At 46.1% G+C, this 19,928-nt stretch overlaps 1 protein-coding gene across 2 annotated transcripts in view; it reads left to right on the plus strand.

The window, feature by feature from the left end:
• efcab8 (EF-hand calcium binding domain 8) overlaps positions 1–18,145 on the plus strand; it is an 80,981-nt gene extending 62,836 nt beyond the window's left edge. The window contains exons 21-27 of one of the 2 annotated variants that reach the window (XM_062979187.1): positions 5,232–5,453; positions 8,944–9,099; positions 9,296–9,464; positions 11,220–11,352; positions 12,652–12,856; positions 13,358–13,456; positions 17,537–18,145. In XM_062979187.1, the coding sequence (XP_062835257.1) occupies positions 5,232–5,453; positions 8,944–9,099; positions 9,296–9,464; positions 11,220–11,352; positions 12,652–12,856; positions 13,358–13,456; positions 17,537–17,749 (1,197 nt within the window). In that variant the 3' untranslated portion in view covers positions 17,750–18,145. Of the gene's footprint in view, positions 1–5,231; positions 5,454–8,943; positions 9,100–9,295; positions 9,465–11,219; positions 11,353–12,651; positions 12,857–13,357; positions 13,457–17,536 lie in introns of those variants that run through there. The other variant, XR_010005674.1, reaches the window with a different exon arrangement.
• Positions 18,146–19,928: the final 1,783 nt, after the last annotated feature.

Here is a 19,928-nt window from a genome sequence, read left to right on the forward strand (position 1 = left end):
CATAGCCGAGTTCCGAGTGCTGGCCCACAACACCGGCTGGAACGATGTTGCCCTCAGAGGACAATTTCGGGAGGGTCTCAACATTGAAATGCTGGAGGAAATCTCCAAGGTGGATCCTCCCCAAACGCTGGAAGCACTCATCGATCAATGTTTACGGGCTGAAGTCATGATTGCCAACAGGAAGCAGTGGGTACGAGGCCAGAGCGGTAGAGCTGGGGCAAAACCCCCCGCTCCCGCCAGCGTTCAGCCGCGTCCAGTGTGGAGACCCCCACCACCATCCCCATACCCCAGAGGGAGCGAGGAGGTGCCGATGCAGTTGGGCAATGTGCGTCCCAGATTAGATGCCGCCGAGAAGGCCCGCCGCCAACGCCTAAATCTCTGTTGGTATTGCGGGAATGGGGGCCACTTCGCCAGAGAGTGCCCAGCCAAAGGGAAGCCCGCCGCCCGTCTTGCGGCGGCGTCCTCCACGGAGACGAAGACGTCTGAGGCGGCTGGCACACAGCCGGCGGGGGAAGCCAACGACCGGGCGTAGAGAGGCTCGCCAACCCGGTCAAGAAACCCATTCAAGAGCCGCCAACCGGGGTCCTGTTCCTTCTAGTGGTCACCTTATGGTCAGCAAAAAAGGGACCCGTCATGATCCACGCCATGATAGACTCAGGAGCTACCAACAATTTCATTGATAGAGAGTATGCCGACTCTCTGGGATTACAATATCATGACTTCAAGAATGCCCGTGTGGTGCAAGCCATCGATGGCCGCCCTCTCAAGACGGGCCCCGTAAGCCAGTGGTCGGAACCCACCAGGATGTGGATAAGGGAACATATGGAAGAGATTTCCTTCTTTGTTACTGAGGTTCCCCATTTCCCTGTGATTTTGGGGATTCCATGGCTGACACTTCACGACCCAAGCATCTCCTGGTCCAACAGAGAACTGCAGTTTGCTTCAAAGTACTGCCAAAACCATTGCCTCGTAGCCAAGGTCTGCCATGCCACAGACACCGAGCCCATTATCACCTTGCCAAAGAAGTACTCCGAGTATTGGGATGTATTCAATGAAAAAGAAGCCGAAAAATTACCCCCACATAGACCTTATGACTGTGCCATTGACTTGGTGGAGGGGGCCCCGATCCCGCGAGGGCATCTCTACTCCCTGACTGAACCAGAGCAAGAAGCTCTCAGGGAATTCATAGAGACAAACCTTCGCAAGGGATTCATCAGACCCTCTCAATCCCCAGCCGCCTCCCCAGTGATGTTTGTGAAGAAGAAGTCAGGGGAATTACGCTTGGTGGTGGACTACAGAGCATTGAATAATATCACCAAGCGGAACAGCTATCCCCTGCCCTTAATCTCGGATCTACTAGACCGACTTCGAGGAGCCAAGGTTTACACCAAGCTGGATCTTCGGGGAGCTTACAACTTAGTTCGCATCAGAGAAGGGGACGAGTGGAAGACCGCCTTCCAGACTAAATTCGGATTATTCGAGTCCCGAGTTATGAATTATGGATTATGCGGAGCTCCCGCAACGTTCCAGCATTTTGTCAATGACATTTTCCAGGACTATCTAGATAGGTTCTTGATAATCTACCTGGACGATTTTTTGGTGTTTTCTAGATCACAATCAGAACATGAGAACCACGTCAAAATGGTGTTGCAACGATTGCGGGATCATGGACTTTATGCCAAGCTAGAAAAATGCGCTTTTGATCTACAAGAGGTAGATTTCCTTGGATACCGTATCTCGCCTCTAGGGCTCTCCATGGATCCAGCCAAGGTTTCAGCAGTATTGGAATGGCGGGCGCCAACTAACAAGAAGGAGGTGCAGCGATTCTTGGGGTTCGCGAACTATTACCGTAAGTTCATTCCAGATTTTGCCCGCTGGTCTGACCCAATCACTAGCTGCATCCGTGGAAAGCAGCCCTTCCGCTGGACTGATCAAGCAGAGAAAGGGTTCCAGCAACTAAAGAAATTATTCACATCCCAGCCAATCCTTCAGCATCCAGATCCTGAAACCCTTTTTGTGGTGCAAGCGGACGCCTCTGATGTGGCAATTGGGGCTGTGCTCCTACAACCGGTGGGAGATCACCTTCATCCTTGTGCCTATTATTCTCGTCAACTAACCGCACCAGAGAGAAACTATACCATTTGGGAAAAAGAACTATTAGCCATAAAGGCAGCTTTTGAAACTTGGAGACATTGGCTAGAAGGGGCCAAATTTCCCATTGAAGTCCACACTGATCATCGGAATCTAGAACATCTAAGAACTGCCCGCAAGCTAAATCAGAGGCAGCAACGTTGGGCTTTATTCTTTGAACGTTTCAACTTCCAGATTCATTATGTGACCCCAGCCCAAACCAAGCAAGCAGACGCCCTGTCACGTAAACCGGAATACGCTGCAGGACGCAAGGAGACCTTTGAATCCCAACTACTACAACCCGAGAACTTTGCCACGCTCACAGTGGGGAACACCAAATCCACTCCCATTGATTCAACTCCCTCTACTCCAGGGCCCATCTGTGCTCAAGAAATCAGGGCTAGTCAGCAAGCAGATGCCTGGGCGCAGGATCAACTTCGTCAAGGTCTGCATTTTCCCTTTTCGCTTAAAGATGGACTGCTTTGCTATAGAAATCATGTTTATATCCCACCCGGACCGGGCAGGGAAAAAGCACTTCGTCTGTGTCATGACTGCAAACCAGCAGGGCATTTCGGACTATTTAAAACCATGCATTTGATCCTAAGAGATTTCTGGTGGCCCAAGATCCGCAAGGATGTGGAAAAATATGTTAACACCTGCCCAGTATGCCAGCGCTCCAAGATAAGAAGGGAGAAGCCCTCAGGGCTTCTACACCCCCTTCCTAACCCATCTCGCCCATGGGAAATAATTTCTGCGGATTTTATCACTGACTTACCACCTTCCTGTGGATTCACCACGATCCTAGTGGTGGTGGACCTTTTCACCAAGTTAGCCCATTTCATTCCCTGTGAAGGTCTTCCCACAGCCCAAGAGACTGCAGATTTATTCCTCCAACATGTTTTCAGACTACATGGATTGCCCAAGAGTTTGGTCACAGACCGTGGATCCCAATTCACCTCTCGTTTCTGGAAGGCACTACAAAAACTATTGGGCATAGACTCTCGTTTATCTTCAGCTCATCATCCCCAAACGGATGGGCAAACGGAGCGCACCAATGCCACTTTGGAACAGTACCTTCGCTGTTATGTAAACTACCAACAGGACAATTGGGCTTCTCTGCTACCACTGTCTGAGTTTGCCTACAACAATGGAGTTCAAGCTTCTACAAAAGAAACGCCGTTCTTTGCAAACTACGGCTTCCATCCACGTTTCTTTCCCCCTGTCATTGAAACTTCAGAAGTTCCCGCAGCAGAAGATTGGCTGCAGGAACTCACAGCGGTGCAACAACTTTTGCTCCAGCAACTGGAACAAGCCAAGGAGGACTATAAACGTCACGCGGACAAACATCGCCAGCCGGGCCCCGAAATCAAGGTAGGAGATCGGGTTTTTCTGTCCACTCGCTTTTTGCCCTCCCATCGCCCTTGCCGGAAGTTAGATGCCCGTTTCATTGGCCCCTATCCAGTGGTGGCGCAACTTAACCCCGTGACTTTCAAACTCCAACTTCCGCGCTCAATGCGCATTCACCCAGTGTTTCACCGCTCCCTGCTCCTTCCGGCGGATGGTGTGCGGCCAGATGTAGACCGGCCGGCCCCCGTCCCTATTTTGGTGGATGGGGAGGACGAGTTCGAGGTTCAGGACATTTTGGATTCTCGCTTTCACCGCCGCCGCCTGCAATATCTCATTGACTGGGTGGGTTTTGGCCCTGAGGAACGCTCTTGGGAAGACGCTTCCACAGTTCACGCTCCTGATCTAACCCGTCGCTTCCATCAGACCTATCCCGCCAAGCCACGACCTCGCACCTCGGGGAGAGAGTCCCAGTTTGGGAGGGGGCTTGAGGAGGGGGATAGTGTGATGACTCATGGGCCTTGTAGTCCTGCTCATGACATTGTGATACCTGATGAAGAAGAAAACTTGGGTTTTTTACCTTCCCAGTCAGAACTGGATTCTTCCCAGACAGATTCTTCCCAGCCAGATCTGGGAACCTTGCACCTGCAAGAGGATTATGTTCCAGAAGTATGTCAAACAAATACTGAGGCTACATCTCCAGTGTTTTCTCGCCATGAGTTTTGTAAACAACAGAGAGGCTTGGAAGCAGCCTCGCGCAGGAGTGCGAGAATAATTGCTAAGAATTTGCCAATTAAGCCTACTTTCCATGAGAATCTTTAAGGAGTCAAACATCTGGTCTCAGAGATTAGCTTTCGTTTCTGGTTCCCAGAGAACTGCTCTCGGCGGGAGAGTTAGACTCTATATAGGTGTTTTACCCGCGGAGTAACTTTGCGGAGTCAATTCGTCAGCCTCCGGAGCGAGTTGTGTCTGGACAGCGCGCTCCGTTTCTAGCCTCGTCCCTGCTCAAGCCTTGCCTTGGTTCCAGCCTTCGCTCCTGTTTCCCAGCCTTTGTTTACCAACGGACCTTGCCTTGTTTTCCCAGGACTAAACCTTGCCTTGTTTCACGGATTTTACCAAGTTATTCCACGGACCTTGTTCTTGTTCCTCGTTACCTTGTTCCACGTTTCAAGCCTTGTTTCAAGTATCAAGTTATTTCCTAGCCTCGCTCAAGTTCATGGACTAAAGGACCTTGTCATCTCCCCTCACTTTGCCTGGCAAAGTGAGTGTTTCGGTTATTGGATTACAACTTTGGACCTTAATATTTCATATTGGACATTGTTTCTTTGGACTAATTTTGACCTTCCCTGAAAGGTCTACTTCTGGACTAACTTTTACATTTGCTTTTACTAACTTTATATATTTCCTTAATAAAGATATTAGATAGAATCTGGCCTCTGCGTATGGTTATTGGTGCTCTGTAGCCTGGGTCGTGACAGTCTGCTTTGTAGGAGTCCAGTGGAGGTTTTGAAATGGAGGTTGGTTGGTCATCTGTTGAGAGGGATTTGTTTATGTCTTCCTGCATGGCAGAAGGGGATTGGACTGGATAGCCCTTTTTAACAGCTGCTGTTAAGCATTGTGGGAATTGGAGTCCAAAACACCTGGAGGGCCGAAGTTTGCCCATGCCTGCCTTAGGGGGTCTCTTCCAATTCTGTGATTCCAAGTAGACTTAGTTTCTGGGGTCTTGACACAATATATATCTGCATTGATCTTTTTAGGTTCTCTTTCTCAAAACCCGCGAGCGGGCTCCAGACACGGCCATCTTGCTGACCAGCTGCACAGATGGGTACATCTACGCTTGGGCTGTGGGCAACAAAGGAGGCTTGATGGGCAAATTCCATGCAGCCCACAAACCCGGCTTGTACTCCTCTGTCTGCTCCATGTGCACTGACGAAAAGGACTTAGTCCTCTTCACCGCGGATTCTTTGGGATACATCAAGGTCAGTATGCCCATTGACTTCGCGTTCACAGCCACACAACCTCTTGTCTGTGGATGCTGCATGTGCCCCAGAGGACAGGATCAGGATCCAAAATGATCTAAACAGAGTAGAGGGAGAAAAGGAAGGTACGGGGCCAGGCTGTGGCGCAGCTGGCTAGTAACCAGCTGCTATAAATCACTACTGACTACTGGTCATGAGTTCGAAGCCCGGGTCGGGTTAAGCCTCCGACCATTTTTAAAAAAAATAATAGCCCCAGCTTGCTGTTGACCTAGCAGCCCCGAAAGACAGTTGCATCTATCAAGTAGGGAAAATTTAGGTACGCTTTATGCGGGAGGCTAATTTAACTAATCTACAACACCATAAAACTGCTCACGAGGAAAAGAATGAGGAAGAACAGCCACGAATGGACGGTGAAGCAACAGCTCCCCCTGTGGCCGGAATCGTGAAGCTGGAAAGATGTTAAAAAATGCCTCTGTGTCTGTCTAAAACTGGATGTTGTTTGTCTGTTGGCATTGAATGTTTGCCATATATGTGTTCATTGTAATCCGCCCTGAGTCCCCTTTGGGGTGAGAAGGGCGGAATATAAATACTGTAAATAAATAAATAAGGTACTACACATCAACTATACAGATATAGGACGGGTGACACCTGGCCTGAAAACAGTCCATGGGAAAGGGATTCAGGAGTCTCAGTAGACCACAAGCTGAACATGAGACAACTCTGTCATGTGGCAGCTAAAAAGGCCAAAGCAATTCTTGGCTGCATCTATAGGAGAATAGTGTCAAGATCGAGGGAAGTCGTAGTCACATTCTAGTCTGCTTTGGTCAGTCCTCACTTGGAATATTGTGTCCAGTTCTGGGCGAAACTATTCTAGAGGGATATTGGCAAGTTGGAACGTGTCCAGAAAAGGACTATCAAAATGGTCAAAGGTTTGGAAGCTGAGCCCTTTGAGGAATGGCTCAGAGAGCTGGGAATATTTTGCCTGGAGAAAAGAAGGCTGAGAGAAGGGAACATGAGAGCCATAGAATAGAATAGAATAACTGTTTTGTCATTGTGCTATTGCACAACAAAATTACATGCACACAAGGAGCCCCGGTGGCGAAGTGTGTTAAAGCACTGAGCTGCTGAACTTGCAGACCGAAAGTTCCCAGGTTCAAATCCTGGAAGCATAGTGAGCGCCCGCTGTTGCTCCAGCTTCTGCCAACCTAGCAGTTCGAAAACATGTCAATGTGAGTAGATCAATAGGTACCGCTCCGGCAGGAAGGTAACAGCGCTCCATGCAGTCATGCCGGTCACATGACCTTGGAGGAGTCTGCGGACAACGCCGGCTCTTCGGTTTAGAAATGGAGATGAGCACCAACCCCCAGAGTCAGACATGACTGGGCTTAACGTCAGGGGAAACCTTTACCACCTTTACCCCAGCACACACCACAAAACAACACACCCATTCCTCCACATCCCAACCACCACCGCACAGCCCCCAATGCCACATCAATGCGGAACCATGGAATTCAACATAGCTACAGCTCTAGGATAAAATCTGTCTCTCAGTCTTTGTCCTTGCCTTTGTCACCCTGTGATGTCTGCCAGATGGCAATAATTCAAAAATGAATGTGCTGGGTGAGATGGATTCCCAAGAATGCTCTGAGCTTTCTTAAGGCTGTGGGACCTAAGAGGGGAGAAAGAGGGCAACCAATGATTCTCTGTGCAAAAGTGGTGTCCCTTTGGAGCGCCTTCCTATCTATCTGTCAGGACCCTGGCTGCAGAGCACCAATAACCTTACACAGAGGCCAGTCTCTATCTAATATCTTTATTTAAGAAATATATAAAATCAATAAAAACAAGTGAAGAATATAGTTCAGAAGCAGACCTTTCAGATGAGGTCAAATATAGTCCAGAAATGTATTGTCCAATATAAGATATTAGAGTTCAAAGTTTTAATCCACTTGACCGAAACACACACTTTGCCAAGCAATAGTGTGGGGAAATAACAGAGTCTTTAAAGTCCAATGAAGCTTGACAACAAGGCTGGAAATAAACTTGATTCTTGGCTAGATCCGTGACTGAAGACGAGGCAAACATGAAGCATGAAACAGAGTCCGTGGTAAAACCGTGAGACGGGGCAAGGCTTGAAGCTTGATCCGGGAAGCAAGGAACTGGGATTACGAAGTCCACACACGATCTCTCTCCTCAAGCTGATCAATTGACTCCGCAAAGTCTCCCTTGCGCCAAACACCTATATTGGGTCTCGTTTTCCCGCCAACAGAACTCTTTCCCTAGAGAACGAGAAGCGAAACCCAACTCTGTCCAGATGCATGACTCCTTAGAATTTCCCAAGGGAAGCAGACCTAATCATCCATTTGTTTGGCAGCGATTCTCAGGCTTCTCCGATTAGCCTCCCTGACTCCCCTATCTTTAGAATAATTTTCCCTCCTGGAAAACGGGGGGGAGTTCTGCCCAAGGCCTGTTTGGCTGAATTCTTGAGGGCAAACATCAACATCCTGCAGGTGAAGAGACTCCGGCTCTTGCTGAACCGGCGAAAACCCCATGTTTTCCTCTTCGTCTGCCACAATAGTACTAGGAACAGGACTACAAGGCCCATGAGTCATCACAATCTGCCACTATGCAGCTACCAAACCATGCGCAGATGCAGGAGGTTAGGACGCTCTTTATAGCACAGTGGGATAAAGTCTCCAGCAGTTTTTCATTCAGTTGTTGGTTCCTCAGAAGTCTCAGACAGTCCACTCTCTGCTGGGACCTGTTCACCAACGCTGGAGTATGAACGCACTTAAAACTGGCCACCTGCTCCACTTGGGCTCCATTTATGACCAAGGGTGGATATCTGGTCTGTTCTTTCTGCAGTCCACTATGAGCTCCTTGGTCTTGTTGATGTTAAGAACCAGGTTATGGTCCCTGCACCATGAGAGCAGCCACCCACTTCATCCCAATAAGAAGACTCATCCCCTTCAGAGATAAGAAGCCCCATCACGGTTGTATCATCTGCGAATTTGCTAATGATATTGCTCTGATAGGACAGGGGTGCAGTCATGTTTATATATTTGAAAGGAAGTCATGTTGAGGAAGGGGCAAGCTTGTTTTTGCTGCTCCATAGACTGGGACACAATGGACCAATGGCTTCTAATTGCAGGAAAAGAGATTCCACCTAAACATTAAGAAGAACTTCACGACATCCGTTGCTGCCTGGCAGTGTGGTGGAGTCTCCTTCTCTGGAGGTTTTTAGCAGATAGCTCTCTGTCAGGAGGGCTTGGATGGTGTCTTTCTGCATGGCAAAATGGGACTGGATGGCATAGCCTCTGGGTACACTTTCCAGCTTTATCACTATTTTGCAAATGCAATGGCGCATATGCTTAAACCAGTGGTGATTGATCTTCCATCCTCCTCCTTTATGGGAAAACACAAAGTGGTGAAGGCCTGACGTAAAGCCTAAGTAGGTTACTCTGATGGTCTTGATTCTTCTCTTTGGCTCTAGATCTGGGACATCATGAATTACTGCACTCAATCCAACTCTGAAGCATCTCTGCATGTGCCGGATGATGAATCCATGGAGGAGAACGATTTCTGTTATCTAATTCCTGAATACTGCAGAATTCCTGCAAGATATCAAACCCTTGGAGTAACCCAGGAGGTCAGTTGTGTTAACCATTGCCTTCTTCTCCAAAATTGGTTGTGTCTTCCTGCCTGCCAGAAGGCGGTCGGACCTGATGGCCCTTGGGGGTTCTTCCAGCTCTAGGGTTCCATGAGGGTCCTCCTCCTCCTCAATCCAGAGCATTATGTCCCTTGCCTTTCTGCATTTGGTGGCCATGGCTTTCCCTCTTCGGCAGGTCTACCAGGGCTGGGTCACCACCTTGGTGCCCCCAACCTGCCTCAATTCATGGAGGGGACATCTAAAGAACGTGGTCAGCATCAGATACGTTGACAGATACCGCAGCATCCTCACTGCCAGCCATGATTGCACAGTCAAGCTCTGGATGCTGACGGGAAAGCACATTGGTACTGCACATCTTTTTGAATCTCAATACAACACAGAAAATGATTGTGTCCAAGTAAATAGGATGGGTGTCTGTTTTCTTTCATCTTTATGGATTGTAGCATACAGAATCCCCAGGCAGCATTGGTAATGCTTGGGGTGGGTTCTAGCGGGCAAGGAAGAATAATCAGAGTACCAAAACCCAACTTTTTCCAGATAATAAAATGGCTAAGTAGATGTGCATCTACACTGTAGGATGAATGCAGTTTGGCATCACTTTAACCGCCATGGCTCAATGCTTTGGAATGCTGGGAGTTGTAGTTTAGAGAGGCACCAGCCCTCTTTGGCAGAAGAGAAGGCTAAAGGTCTTGCTAGACTGCAACTCCCACACCTCCATTGCATTGAGTTATGACAGTTAAAATGGTGCCAATACCATCAAGAAAAACTGGATTTTGTGGCTCGCCCAAATGAACACAAATCAAGAAGGCTTGCATGCATTTCCTTAATTTTTCAGAAATTCTAGTAGCCAGAAAATGGCAAATGAATTATTTCAAGCACAAAAGCATTCCCTTTTGGCTACTAGAAATCTTGCTCAATCACCACAAAAACAATTTTTGTGGTGGTTTAATGCATGGGTTAATGCACAGTGTAGTGATGCAAGAGTTTGACTCCAGGAGACCAGGGTCCAGATTCTTCCTCAGTCCTGGAAACCCACTGAGTGACCTTGAGCAAGTCATACTCTCTCACCCTCAGATGAAGTCCATATAAAACCTCCTACCAGAAAAAGACTGCAGTACTACCACCTTAATCATGAAATGACTTGGGACACACAACAACAAGAAGAACAGGATAATTGTGTGATCCTTCTGTTGTCGAAAAACAGGACTCCAAAATGAACCCTGGAACCTGCAGCTCCATGGGCACTGGCCATTAAGCCTGCAATGATCTTTTCCGAGGTTTCAGGCAACTTCTCAATGAACCTACAAAAGGTTTCACAAGCACCACTTACATACATACCCCACACTCAAGGAATGCCTCAGCATTTAGTTTAACGAAAGACCCTAAACCCTTCACAATGCCCTTAGAGTCACATAATGGACTGAAGAACAGCCACACCCCCTCCCACTAGATTTTATCTGACTTTATTCCTGGGAACGTTTCCTCCTCCTGATCGCCAAATCAGATCCCTATCTGGGATCCCCATTGAGGCCGTGACAACACCCTGTACACCCATTGTGTGGCCAGCCAAAACCCATTGTCCTGTTCCAGACAAGAGCCATGCAGCCCAGCTGTATTTCTTTCCTCTTGCATCCCTTTCCTGAGTAGAACAAAAGCAGCCACTAACTTCAAATCAAGCAATGGCGGTTCATTAAATTTCCTGCAATGTCTCAAGACAATTAAAAGTGACAAGACGGTGCTTCTGCACCTATCAGGGAGTGGATCCTAGCTGGCACCGACCTGGACTAATCAACAACTGGCACAGCAAAGTTTTGAATAGCTGTCAAAAGTGGTATAAATAAATCTGTCTGTTTGCAATTGTGCTCATGTCGGTCTGTGGAGCGCAGACTCTGCTGACATCTGCTTTGGCCAAGTTGAATACACACTTCTGCCTTCATTCAAAAGTAGAATGCTTGCAGCACGGGCTTGGATGAATGGGAAGAATTTGCTTCAAATGGGGATGTTCTGGCAAGCCATATGGATCCACTCAATGGTGAAAAATCACCAGTCACTCCATCCTTCCAATGCCTGCCCTAATTTACTCCTGCTTTGTCTTACAGGTACATTTGGACAGTCCCTATGGAGATTGGGAGTCCAGCACCTGATCCCAGCCCACGTGCCAGAGGAGATCCGCCGGGTTGCTTCCCTACACACCATGAAGGTCCTCAATGAAGGCCGGCAGCCCCATTGGGAGTGAGTAGATGCTGCCACTGGCCCCAGAATCTAGACTGAGTTTTAGTCTAAACTTTACAGGAGATATCCGAGGTCTGGAACTGCTGTGGACAGTACACATTGGTTTTTCCACTTCAGAGGGCGGTGAATCCAGACTGAGTTTTATTCCTACTACAAAGATATATCATGACGCATGCATAAATTTTCCAAAATCCTAAAAAAATTCAAATGTAGCCTGTAAAGGGACTTGAGTATCTATGGATTTTTATTGATTAATTGATGGAATTATAGGGCAGAAAAAATCATTCCCAAGACATGTGTCTGGTAGCATGGGTAACTGAAGGGTTGAAATCACTCAGTGCCTAGAGAGGCCGGCCAGGAATGTCATATTAGGCCAGGCAACAGTGACCAGATGTCATATTTGTGGGTGGCAACAGAGATAAACAGAGAATGGCGATGGTACAAAAGCACCAACCATGTGCTTGATCCTTCTTTTCTGCTGTGACTGTTTCTGAGCACTAATCTATGTGAGTAACTGTAAATAGTTAAGATTAGAACCAAATTAAATAGTGTGCTGTCAAGGGTACTTGGCAGAGATGTAGGGTTCCAGTGTGCTTGATTTAAGAAGCACAGAGGCAGGGGAAGAGCAGATAAGGTGCAGGGAAACATGCATGTTACAGATACTGCTTGTGTCTGTGACTGCAAATCCAGGGGTTGGGTTGAACCCAAGCTGCCTTTTTGGGGGGCCCTGACAATTTTGGTATCCACTAACAGTCCTTGAAACAAACCAGCTCTTGATCTTCTCTTCTTTGATCATTTTGGTGACCTTCCTCTGGACACCTTACATCTTGTCCATCTCCTTCTTGAACTGCTTTGCCCAGAACAGGTTTTTAATTCCTGGTGAGACCTGACTGAAGCAGAAGAGAGTTGGACTATGACTTGCCCCAATGTAGACACTGGGCTCAGTGTTATTCCAGGTGAGATCTGAACAAAACAGAACAGAGTGGAACTATGACTCCCTTTGATCTGGACACTGGACTCTTATCAGTGTAGTGTAGAATCGCATTAGCTGCCCCATCACACTGTTGGCTCATGTTCATCTTGCAGTCTCCTCAATTCCTTTCACATGGACTGTTTCCAAGCCAGGTGTCACCCATCTTATATCTGTGCATTTCATTTTAATCTTGGAAATCCTCCTGTCGTTGTCCACTTGAGATACCATAACTGATCCCTGGAATGCTCTACGATTTTGCCTGGGAGAAGGAGGTGCCCCATCGGGGTCTCTGTAGCCCATCTTGGCCCCTTTTCTTCCCTATTCAGGAGCACCCGCAACATTGTCCATGCACTGGGACAGCAGAAGAGGCAGCAATCCGTGCTGTTGGATTTCCTGCACGTCAAGTCCGGCAGCATGGGGGACACGGCCAGCAAGATGCGGCAGTTGATCCAGAAGGAGACCCGGATAGCCAAGTTCACCGAAGAAGAAATCGAAGCCACCTTTCAGAAGTGGGAGGAATCTGGGAAGAAGGTGAGCCTTTCTATGGAGACAAGAGATTCATCTACACTGCCGAATGAATGAAATGGAATCCTGGGAGCTGTAGTTTGGTGAGGCACCAGCAGTTTTTGAGAGAATCTGAAATACTTTGTAAAATGACAGCTCCCAGGTTTCCACCATATTGAGCCATGGCACTTTAAGTGCTGTCAAACTGCATCAATTCTACAGTGTAAATTACGCATGGGCAAACTTCGGCCCTCCAGGTGTTTTGGACTCTAACTCTCACAATTCCTAACAGCCTACCGGCTGTTAGGAATTGTGGGAGTTGCAGTCCAAAACACCTGGAGGGCCAAAGTTCGCCGGTGCCTAATCTACACTGTATGAGGAAAGGAAGTTATGCCCAAGATTTTGGTAGAAATTTGGATTTCAAAAAGGAGTGTGGGCATTGCACAGGGATTCCGGAGTTACAGAGGGCAGAGGGGCTGGAGAAATGAACATTTTCCCCATTTCTTTTTTCAATTTCAACGCGGACAGAAGAGTGAAATCCTGGGCTATGCCTACAAGCAGAAGGTACATCGTCCGATGTTGACGCAGCTGCCGGAGGTGAAGACCTTAGTTGCCAACAAGGAGCATGTAAGTCAGATGGGGCCATGGCTGTAGTACTTGCTTTTTCCAACAAGAGCAATTCACTCCCACTGCAATTCAAGGAGTAAAGTCCTTTTCTAGGAATCACGAAAGAGGGGGAAGAGACACCAAGGGCCATCCAATCCAACCCCATTCTGTCATATAGGAACACAATCCAAGCACCTCTGACAGATGATCATCCAGCGTCTTCTTAAAGGCCTCCAGAGAAGGAGACTCCACCAGACTCCTGGGCAATGTATTCCACTTCTGAACAGCTCTTGTTGTTAGGAAGTTCTTCCTAATGTTTTGGTGGAAAACCCTGACCAAATGTGACATCCTTTGAAATATTATACATGACTATCATGTTCCCCCTCAGGCTGAGGGCCTCAGCCAAACATACCTAGATCCCTACGCAGCTCCTCATAAAGCTTGGCTACCAAAACTTTGACCATTTGGTCACCTATCTCTGAATACCTTCCATTTTGTCCATCTCCTTGCATTGTTTTTTTCCTAAGTCTGCCTTATTTCTACACACACACACAATTTTGATTGTAGTAAAGATCATTAAGATTACTCGAACAATTGAGACAAACCACAGATGTCCAGCAATATATATGGTAACTAGCTGTGCCCGGCCACGCGTTGCTGTGGCGAAGTCTGGTGGTATGGGAAATAAAGTATTGAGGAATTGGTGGTAGTTAAGGTCAAGGGTAAAGGTTTTCCCTAGACATTAAGTCCAGTCGTGTCTTACTCTGGGGGTTGGTGCTGATCTCCATTTCTAAGCCAAAGAGCCGGCGTTGTCCGTAGACTCCTCCAAGGTCATGTGGGATGACTACATGGAGCGGCGTTACCTTCCCGCCGGAGCAGTACCTATTGATGCACTCACATTTGCATGTTTTTGAACTTCTGGGTTGGCAGAAGCTGGGGCTAACAGTAAAGGCTCACTCTGGTCCCTCAATTCAAACCTGCGGCCTTTCAGTCCAGAAGTTCAGCAGCTCAGCGCTTTAACACGCTGCGCCATCAGGGGATATTATTTCCTAAAGGTTGTGAATATATAATATTTCTGATTGGTTTTTTTTGTTTGTTGGAGGCAAGTATGAATGCTGCAATTAGGAAAAATGATTAGGATGTAATGGCCTTGCAGCTTTAAAGCCTGGCTGTTTCCTCCCTGAGTGAATTTTTTGTGGGGAGGTGTTAGCTGGCCCTGATTGTTTCCTGTCTGGAATTCCCTTGTTTTCAGAGTGGTGTTGTTTGCGATATTTTATGTGCTTCTACTGTCTGTGGCCCTGAAAAAACAGAGGATTTTCCAGACTTTGATGATGGGAATACTTTGTTGGGAGGTGTTAGCTGGCCCTGATTGTTTCCTGTCTGGAATTCCCTTGTTTTCAGAGTGGTGTTGTTTGCGATATTTTATGTGCTTCTACTGTCTGTGGCCCTGAGAAAACAGGATTTGCCAGACTTTGATGATGGGAATACTTTGTTGGGAGGTGTTAGCTGGCCCTGATTGTTTCCTGTGTGGAATTCCCCTGTTTATTTACTGTCCTGGTTTTAGAGATTATATTGTTCTGCATTATTCTATCCCAGTAATTATTTCATATTAAAGAAGAATCTCACTTATCCAACATTCGCTTATACAATGTTCTGGATTATACAACGCAGTCTGCCTTTTCATAATCAATGTTTTTGTAGTCAGTGTTTTAAATTCATTGTGATATTTTAGTGGTAAATTTGTAAATACAATACAGTAGAGTGTCACTTATCCAACATAAACGGGCCGGCAGAATGTTGGATAAGCGAATATGTTGGATAATAAGGAGGGATTAAGGATAAGCCTATTAAACATCAAATTAAGTTATGATTTCACAAATTAAGGACCAAAACATCATGTTAGACAACAAATTTGGAAGAAAAAGTAGTTCAATACACAGTAATTCTATGTAGAAATTACTGGATTTATGAATTTAGCACCAAAATATCACGATATATTGAAAGCATTGACTACAAAAATGCGTTGGATAATCCAGAACGTTGGATAAGCGAGTGTTGGATAAGTGAGACTCTACTGTAAATACTACATAGCATTACTGCGCATGGAACTACTTTTTCTGTCAAATTTGTTGTATAATATGATGTTTTGGTGCTTAATTTGTATAACGATTACCTAATTTGATGTTTAATTGGCTTTTCCTGAATCCCTTCTTATTATCCAACATATTCACTTATCCTGCCGGCCTGTTTACGTTGGATAAGTGAGACTCTACTGTATATTTCTAATCTTATATTATCTGCTCAGAACTGGATTATATGAGGCCCCTTCTTCACAGCTGTATAAAATGCACACTGAAGTGGATTATATGGCAGTGTGGAGTCAAGATAATCCAGTTCAAAGCAGATAATATAAGATTATAAATGGGTTATATAGCTGTGTGGAAGGGCCTTGAGTCTACACTGTCATATAATCCAGTGCAAATTAGATAATCTGTGGAAGAAGTCTAAGTGAGGCCTAAATCTGCCTGTCCCCTAACTGAACCCTGGCTGTCCCTTGGCTGGTTGCTAGGCAACCAAGTGGGCAGAGATTAGCCCTCTAAACTGGCAGCAATTGGATAAAAAAAATTATTGCTCTCCCTCTAATTAGGACTTTATTTTTCTTTTCTTTTTGTTGTATCAACCTTGAGGCGTGGATGATGGGTTGTGTTGTCAAATTTTGAGGTTGAGGGGCCTGTACTTTTGTTGTTTTGTGAATTGCCGTGATGCCGTCACTCTTTTATCTATATAGATGGACTCAGAGCTCTCACTCACAGTGTTGAAATACAACTTTGCAGCTATAGATTACGGTACATTCTGAGCAAAGCAGAACAGAGAGGGATGATGGCTTTCTTCTATGTAGATGCTATATTCCTTTTGATAAAGCCTAGAGTTGGATTGACTTTTTAGTTGTCACATCACAATGTTGGCTCATGTTCCTCTTGTGGTCTACTGTGACTTCTAGATCGCTCTCACATGGACTTTTGTCAAGACAGGCTTCCCATCCTATGTCTGCATATCTTGGAAACCAGTTGTTATGATAGCCACTTCTTCAGTAGGGCCAGATAAATTTGCAAATGTAGTTCCAAAGGCACATTGGCCTTGTTTTTCGAGCCACATAAGTAAGATATAGCATGTGTCGTAGCGCTTTGGAAAGCCAACAGAGTCATGAAAATAGAAAATCCCAGGGTTTCTCAGGATGGGGGTATGGCAGTTGAAGATGTGTCAGGATGCAATTTTTGAGTTGATCTAAAATAATCAGCCCTATAGTGTCTTCCAATGTAGGCCCGAGATCTGGAATGAGACTTGAAACTAAGCAAATAGACAACAAAAGACAACTACCAATCCTAGCTAACCTGAGAATTTGGGGGGGGGGGGGCTAAAGCCCCTCAAGACCCCCCCCCCCCGACTACGGGCCTGATGGTTGCCATCCCACCTGTTTTTCAGTTGTAAACATGGGAGTAAAGTGTAGTAGAGTAGAGCTCTGAACAGGATTGCTGGCCCATGTTCAGAGTTCCCTCCTTTCAAGGCATTTCTGCCTCTTTTCAACCCCGGAACATGTGATGTGCTCTGTGCCTCTCCATGCTTGAAAAGAGGACGAATTGTCCTACCAGGGGGAGATTTCTCAATGTGATGAGACTGGGTTGTTGTGTTTGTTCTGTATGGCCATGTTCCAGAAGTATTATGTCCTGACGCTTCACCCACATCTATGGCAGGCATCCTCAGAGGTTGTGAGGTATTCACTTCACAACCTCTGAGGATGCCTGCCATAGATGTGGGTGAAGCGTCAGGACATAATACTTCTGGAACATGGCCATACAGCCCGGAAAACTCACAGCAACCCTGTGATTCCGGCCATGAAAGCCTTCGACAACACATGTGATGAGACTGATTGCCGAAGTCACTTCTGCCTCTTTTCAACCACGGAGGGCGATGCATGATGGCTGGAAGTAGTTTAACTCATGTGATGAGATCCGTGCTGCTCCATGTTTGAATAGAGGCTGAAGTGTCCTACCAGGGGGAGATTTCTCAATGTGATAAGGTTTCTCTCCTTGCTGCCTTCAGCCTCGGATCTATCACTGCATCCAATTCACCAACCTCCACCCGGTGAATGTCCCAGAAATCCCGAAGATCTTGCTGGAGTCTCAGCTGATACAGGGCATGGACCAGCGGCCCAAGAAGGGCAAGAAGTGGTCGGCCGTCTCCAGCCTCATCAAGCCCACCTTGAAGAGCTACATGATGCGGCACAAGATGACAAAGACCAGCAGCAAGGAATGAGCCGGTGCCGGCAGCATGAAATTTGAGGAAGAGGCACAGACTTCCAGGTCTCCAGAGGAAGGTTGGCTTTGGTGGACCAGAAGCGATTTCAAATCCATTTGGACTTCTGCAACTTTTGCATTCCAGCGACTGGCGTTTGACAAAGTGTGGCTTTGGGCCCCTAGTGCTTAAAAATAAATGGTAATATTGCAGATGGGGTTGTTGTCTCTGGATATGTTGCTTGTTCACATTGTTATGCAGCACAAGAAGCAGCAAGTGACTCCCATGTCTGGGTTGTTGTATGTCTTTCGGACTCCCATGTCATTGGTGCATTGCATTGTTGGAAGGGACGCCTAAAGGTCATCTAGTCCAGCCTACTTCTCCCACACAGGCATGCACAATCCAAGCTTTCCCCCTAGGGAAAGAGATCTTCAATAACAATAATGGTAATAAATTTATTTCTTACCCATCTCCCTTTGTGGCTCATGGGAAGCATATAGGGTCCATCTGCATTGTAGAATATTGCTACTGCTATTCATACTAATAATAATAACAGCAAAAAGCAATTAGAACAGATGCCCTCAAAGCCAGAATTGAAAAGTCAACTAAAGATCCCAAGTGTAGGCTATGCAAAGAAGCAGACGAAATGATGGATCACATCCTCAACTGCTGTGCTGCAAGAAGACTGCGTAGACGGACTACAAGCAAAGGCAGAATACTGTTGCTCAAATGATCCATTGGAACTTGTGCCACAAATACCATCTGCCTGTGATAATAAAACTGGTGGGATCACAAGCCTGGAAAAGTTACACAAAATGAACACGTCAAACTATTCTGGGATTTCACGATCATGGAAAAAACAAAGTATGGATCATTGATGTTGCAATCCCAAGTGACAGCAGGATTGACCAGAAGCAACTGGAAAAGCTTACACGCTATGAGGATTTAAGGATCAAACTGCAAAGACTCTGGCACAAGCCAGTCAAGGTGGTCCCAGTGGTGATGGGCACACAGGACGCAGTGACTTGGCCAGCACTTAAAAATAATTGGTGTTAACAAAAATACCATCTGTCAGTTGCAAAAGGCCACCCTAATCGGATCTGCACACATTATTTGCTGACACATCGCACAGTCCTAGACATTTGGGAAGTGTCCGACGTGTGATCAAATACAAAAGCCAGCATAGTGATCTTGTTTGCTGTGTACTAATCTTGTTGTATATCAAATAATAATAATAATAATAATAATAATAATAATAATAATAATAATAAAATTGCACAGACAGACTACAAACAGAGGCACAACTATGTGGCCCAAATGATCCATTGGAACTTATGCCTCAAGTACCACCTCCCAGCAGCAAAGAACTGGTGGGATCACAAACCTGCAAAAGTATTGGAAAATGAGTACGCAAAGATACTGTGGGACTTCCGAATCCAGACTGACAAAGTTCTGGAACACAACACACCAGACATCACAGTTGTGGAAAAGAACAAGGTTTGGATCATTGATGTTGCCATCCCAGGTGACAGTCGCATTGACGAAAAACAACAGGAAAAACTCAGCCGCTCTCAGGACCTCAAGATTGAACTTCAAAGACTCTGGCAGAAACCAGTGCAGGTGGTCCCAGTGGTGATGGGCACACTGGGTGCCGTGCCAAAAGATCTCAGCCGGCATTTGGAAACAATAGACATTGACAAAATCACCATCTGCCAACTGCAAAAGGGCACCCTGCTGGGATCTGCGCGCATCATCCGAAAATACATCACACAGTCCTAGACCCTTGGGAAGTGTTCGACTTGTGATTTTGTGATAAGAAATCCAGCATATCTATCTTGTTTGCTGTGTCATAATAAAATAATAATAATAATAATAATAATAATAATAATAATAATAATAATAATAATAATAATAACAATTCTTACCTGCCTCTCCTCGTAGCTCAAGGAGGGTTACAACATAGCTAAACACACATAATCATTATATAAAATATATATATTGAAACATATTTTTACAAAATACATATATTAAAGCACATTGAACAATGGTTAAAATATAGTGGACACAAGACACAAGTTTAAAATTCATGATTAAAACTGGCTGAACTAATGAAGTTTGACCGCATTTTAACTGCCATGTCTAAATGCTTTGGAATCCTGGGAGTTTTAGTTAAGTAAGGTCCCGGAACCCTTGGGCAGAA

This window comes from Anolis carolinensis, chromosome 4 (genome assembly GCF_035594765.1).
Source record: "Anolis carolinensis isolate JA03-04 chromosome 4, rAnoCar3.1.pri, whole genome shotgun sequence".
NCBI lineage: Eukaryota > Metazoa > Chordata > Lepidosauria > Squamata > Dactyloidae > Anolis > Anolis carolinensis.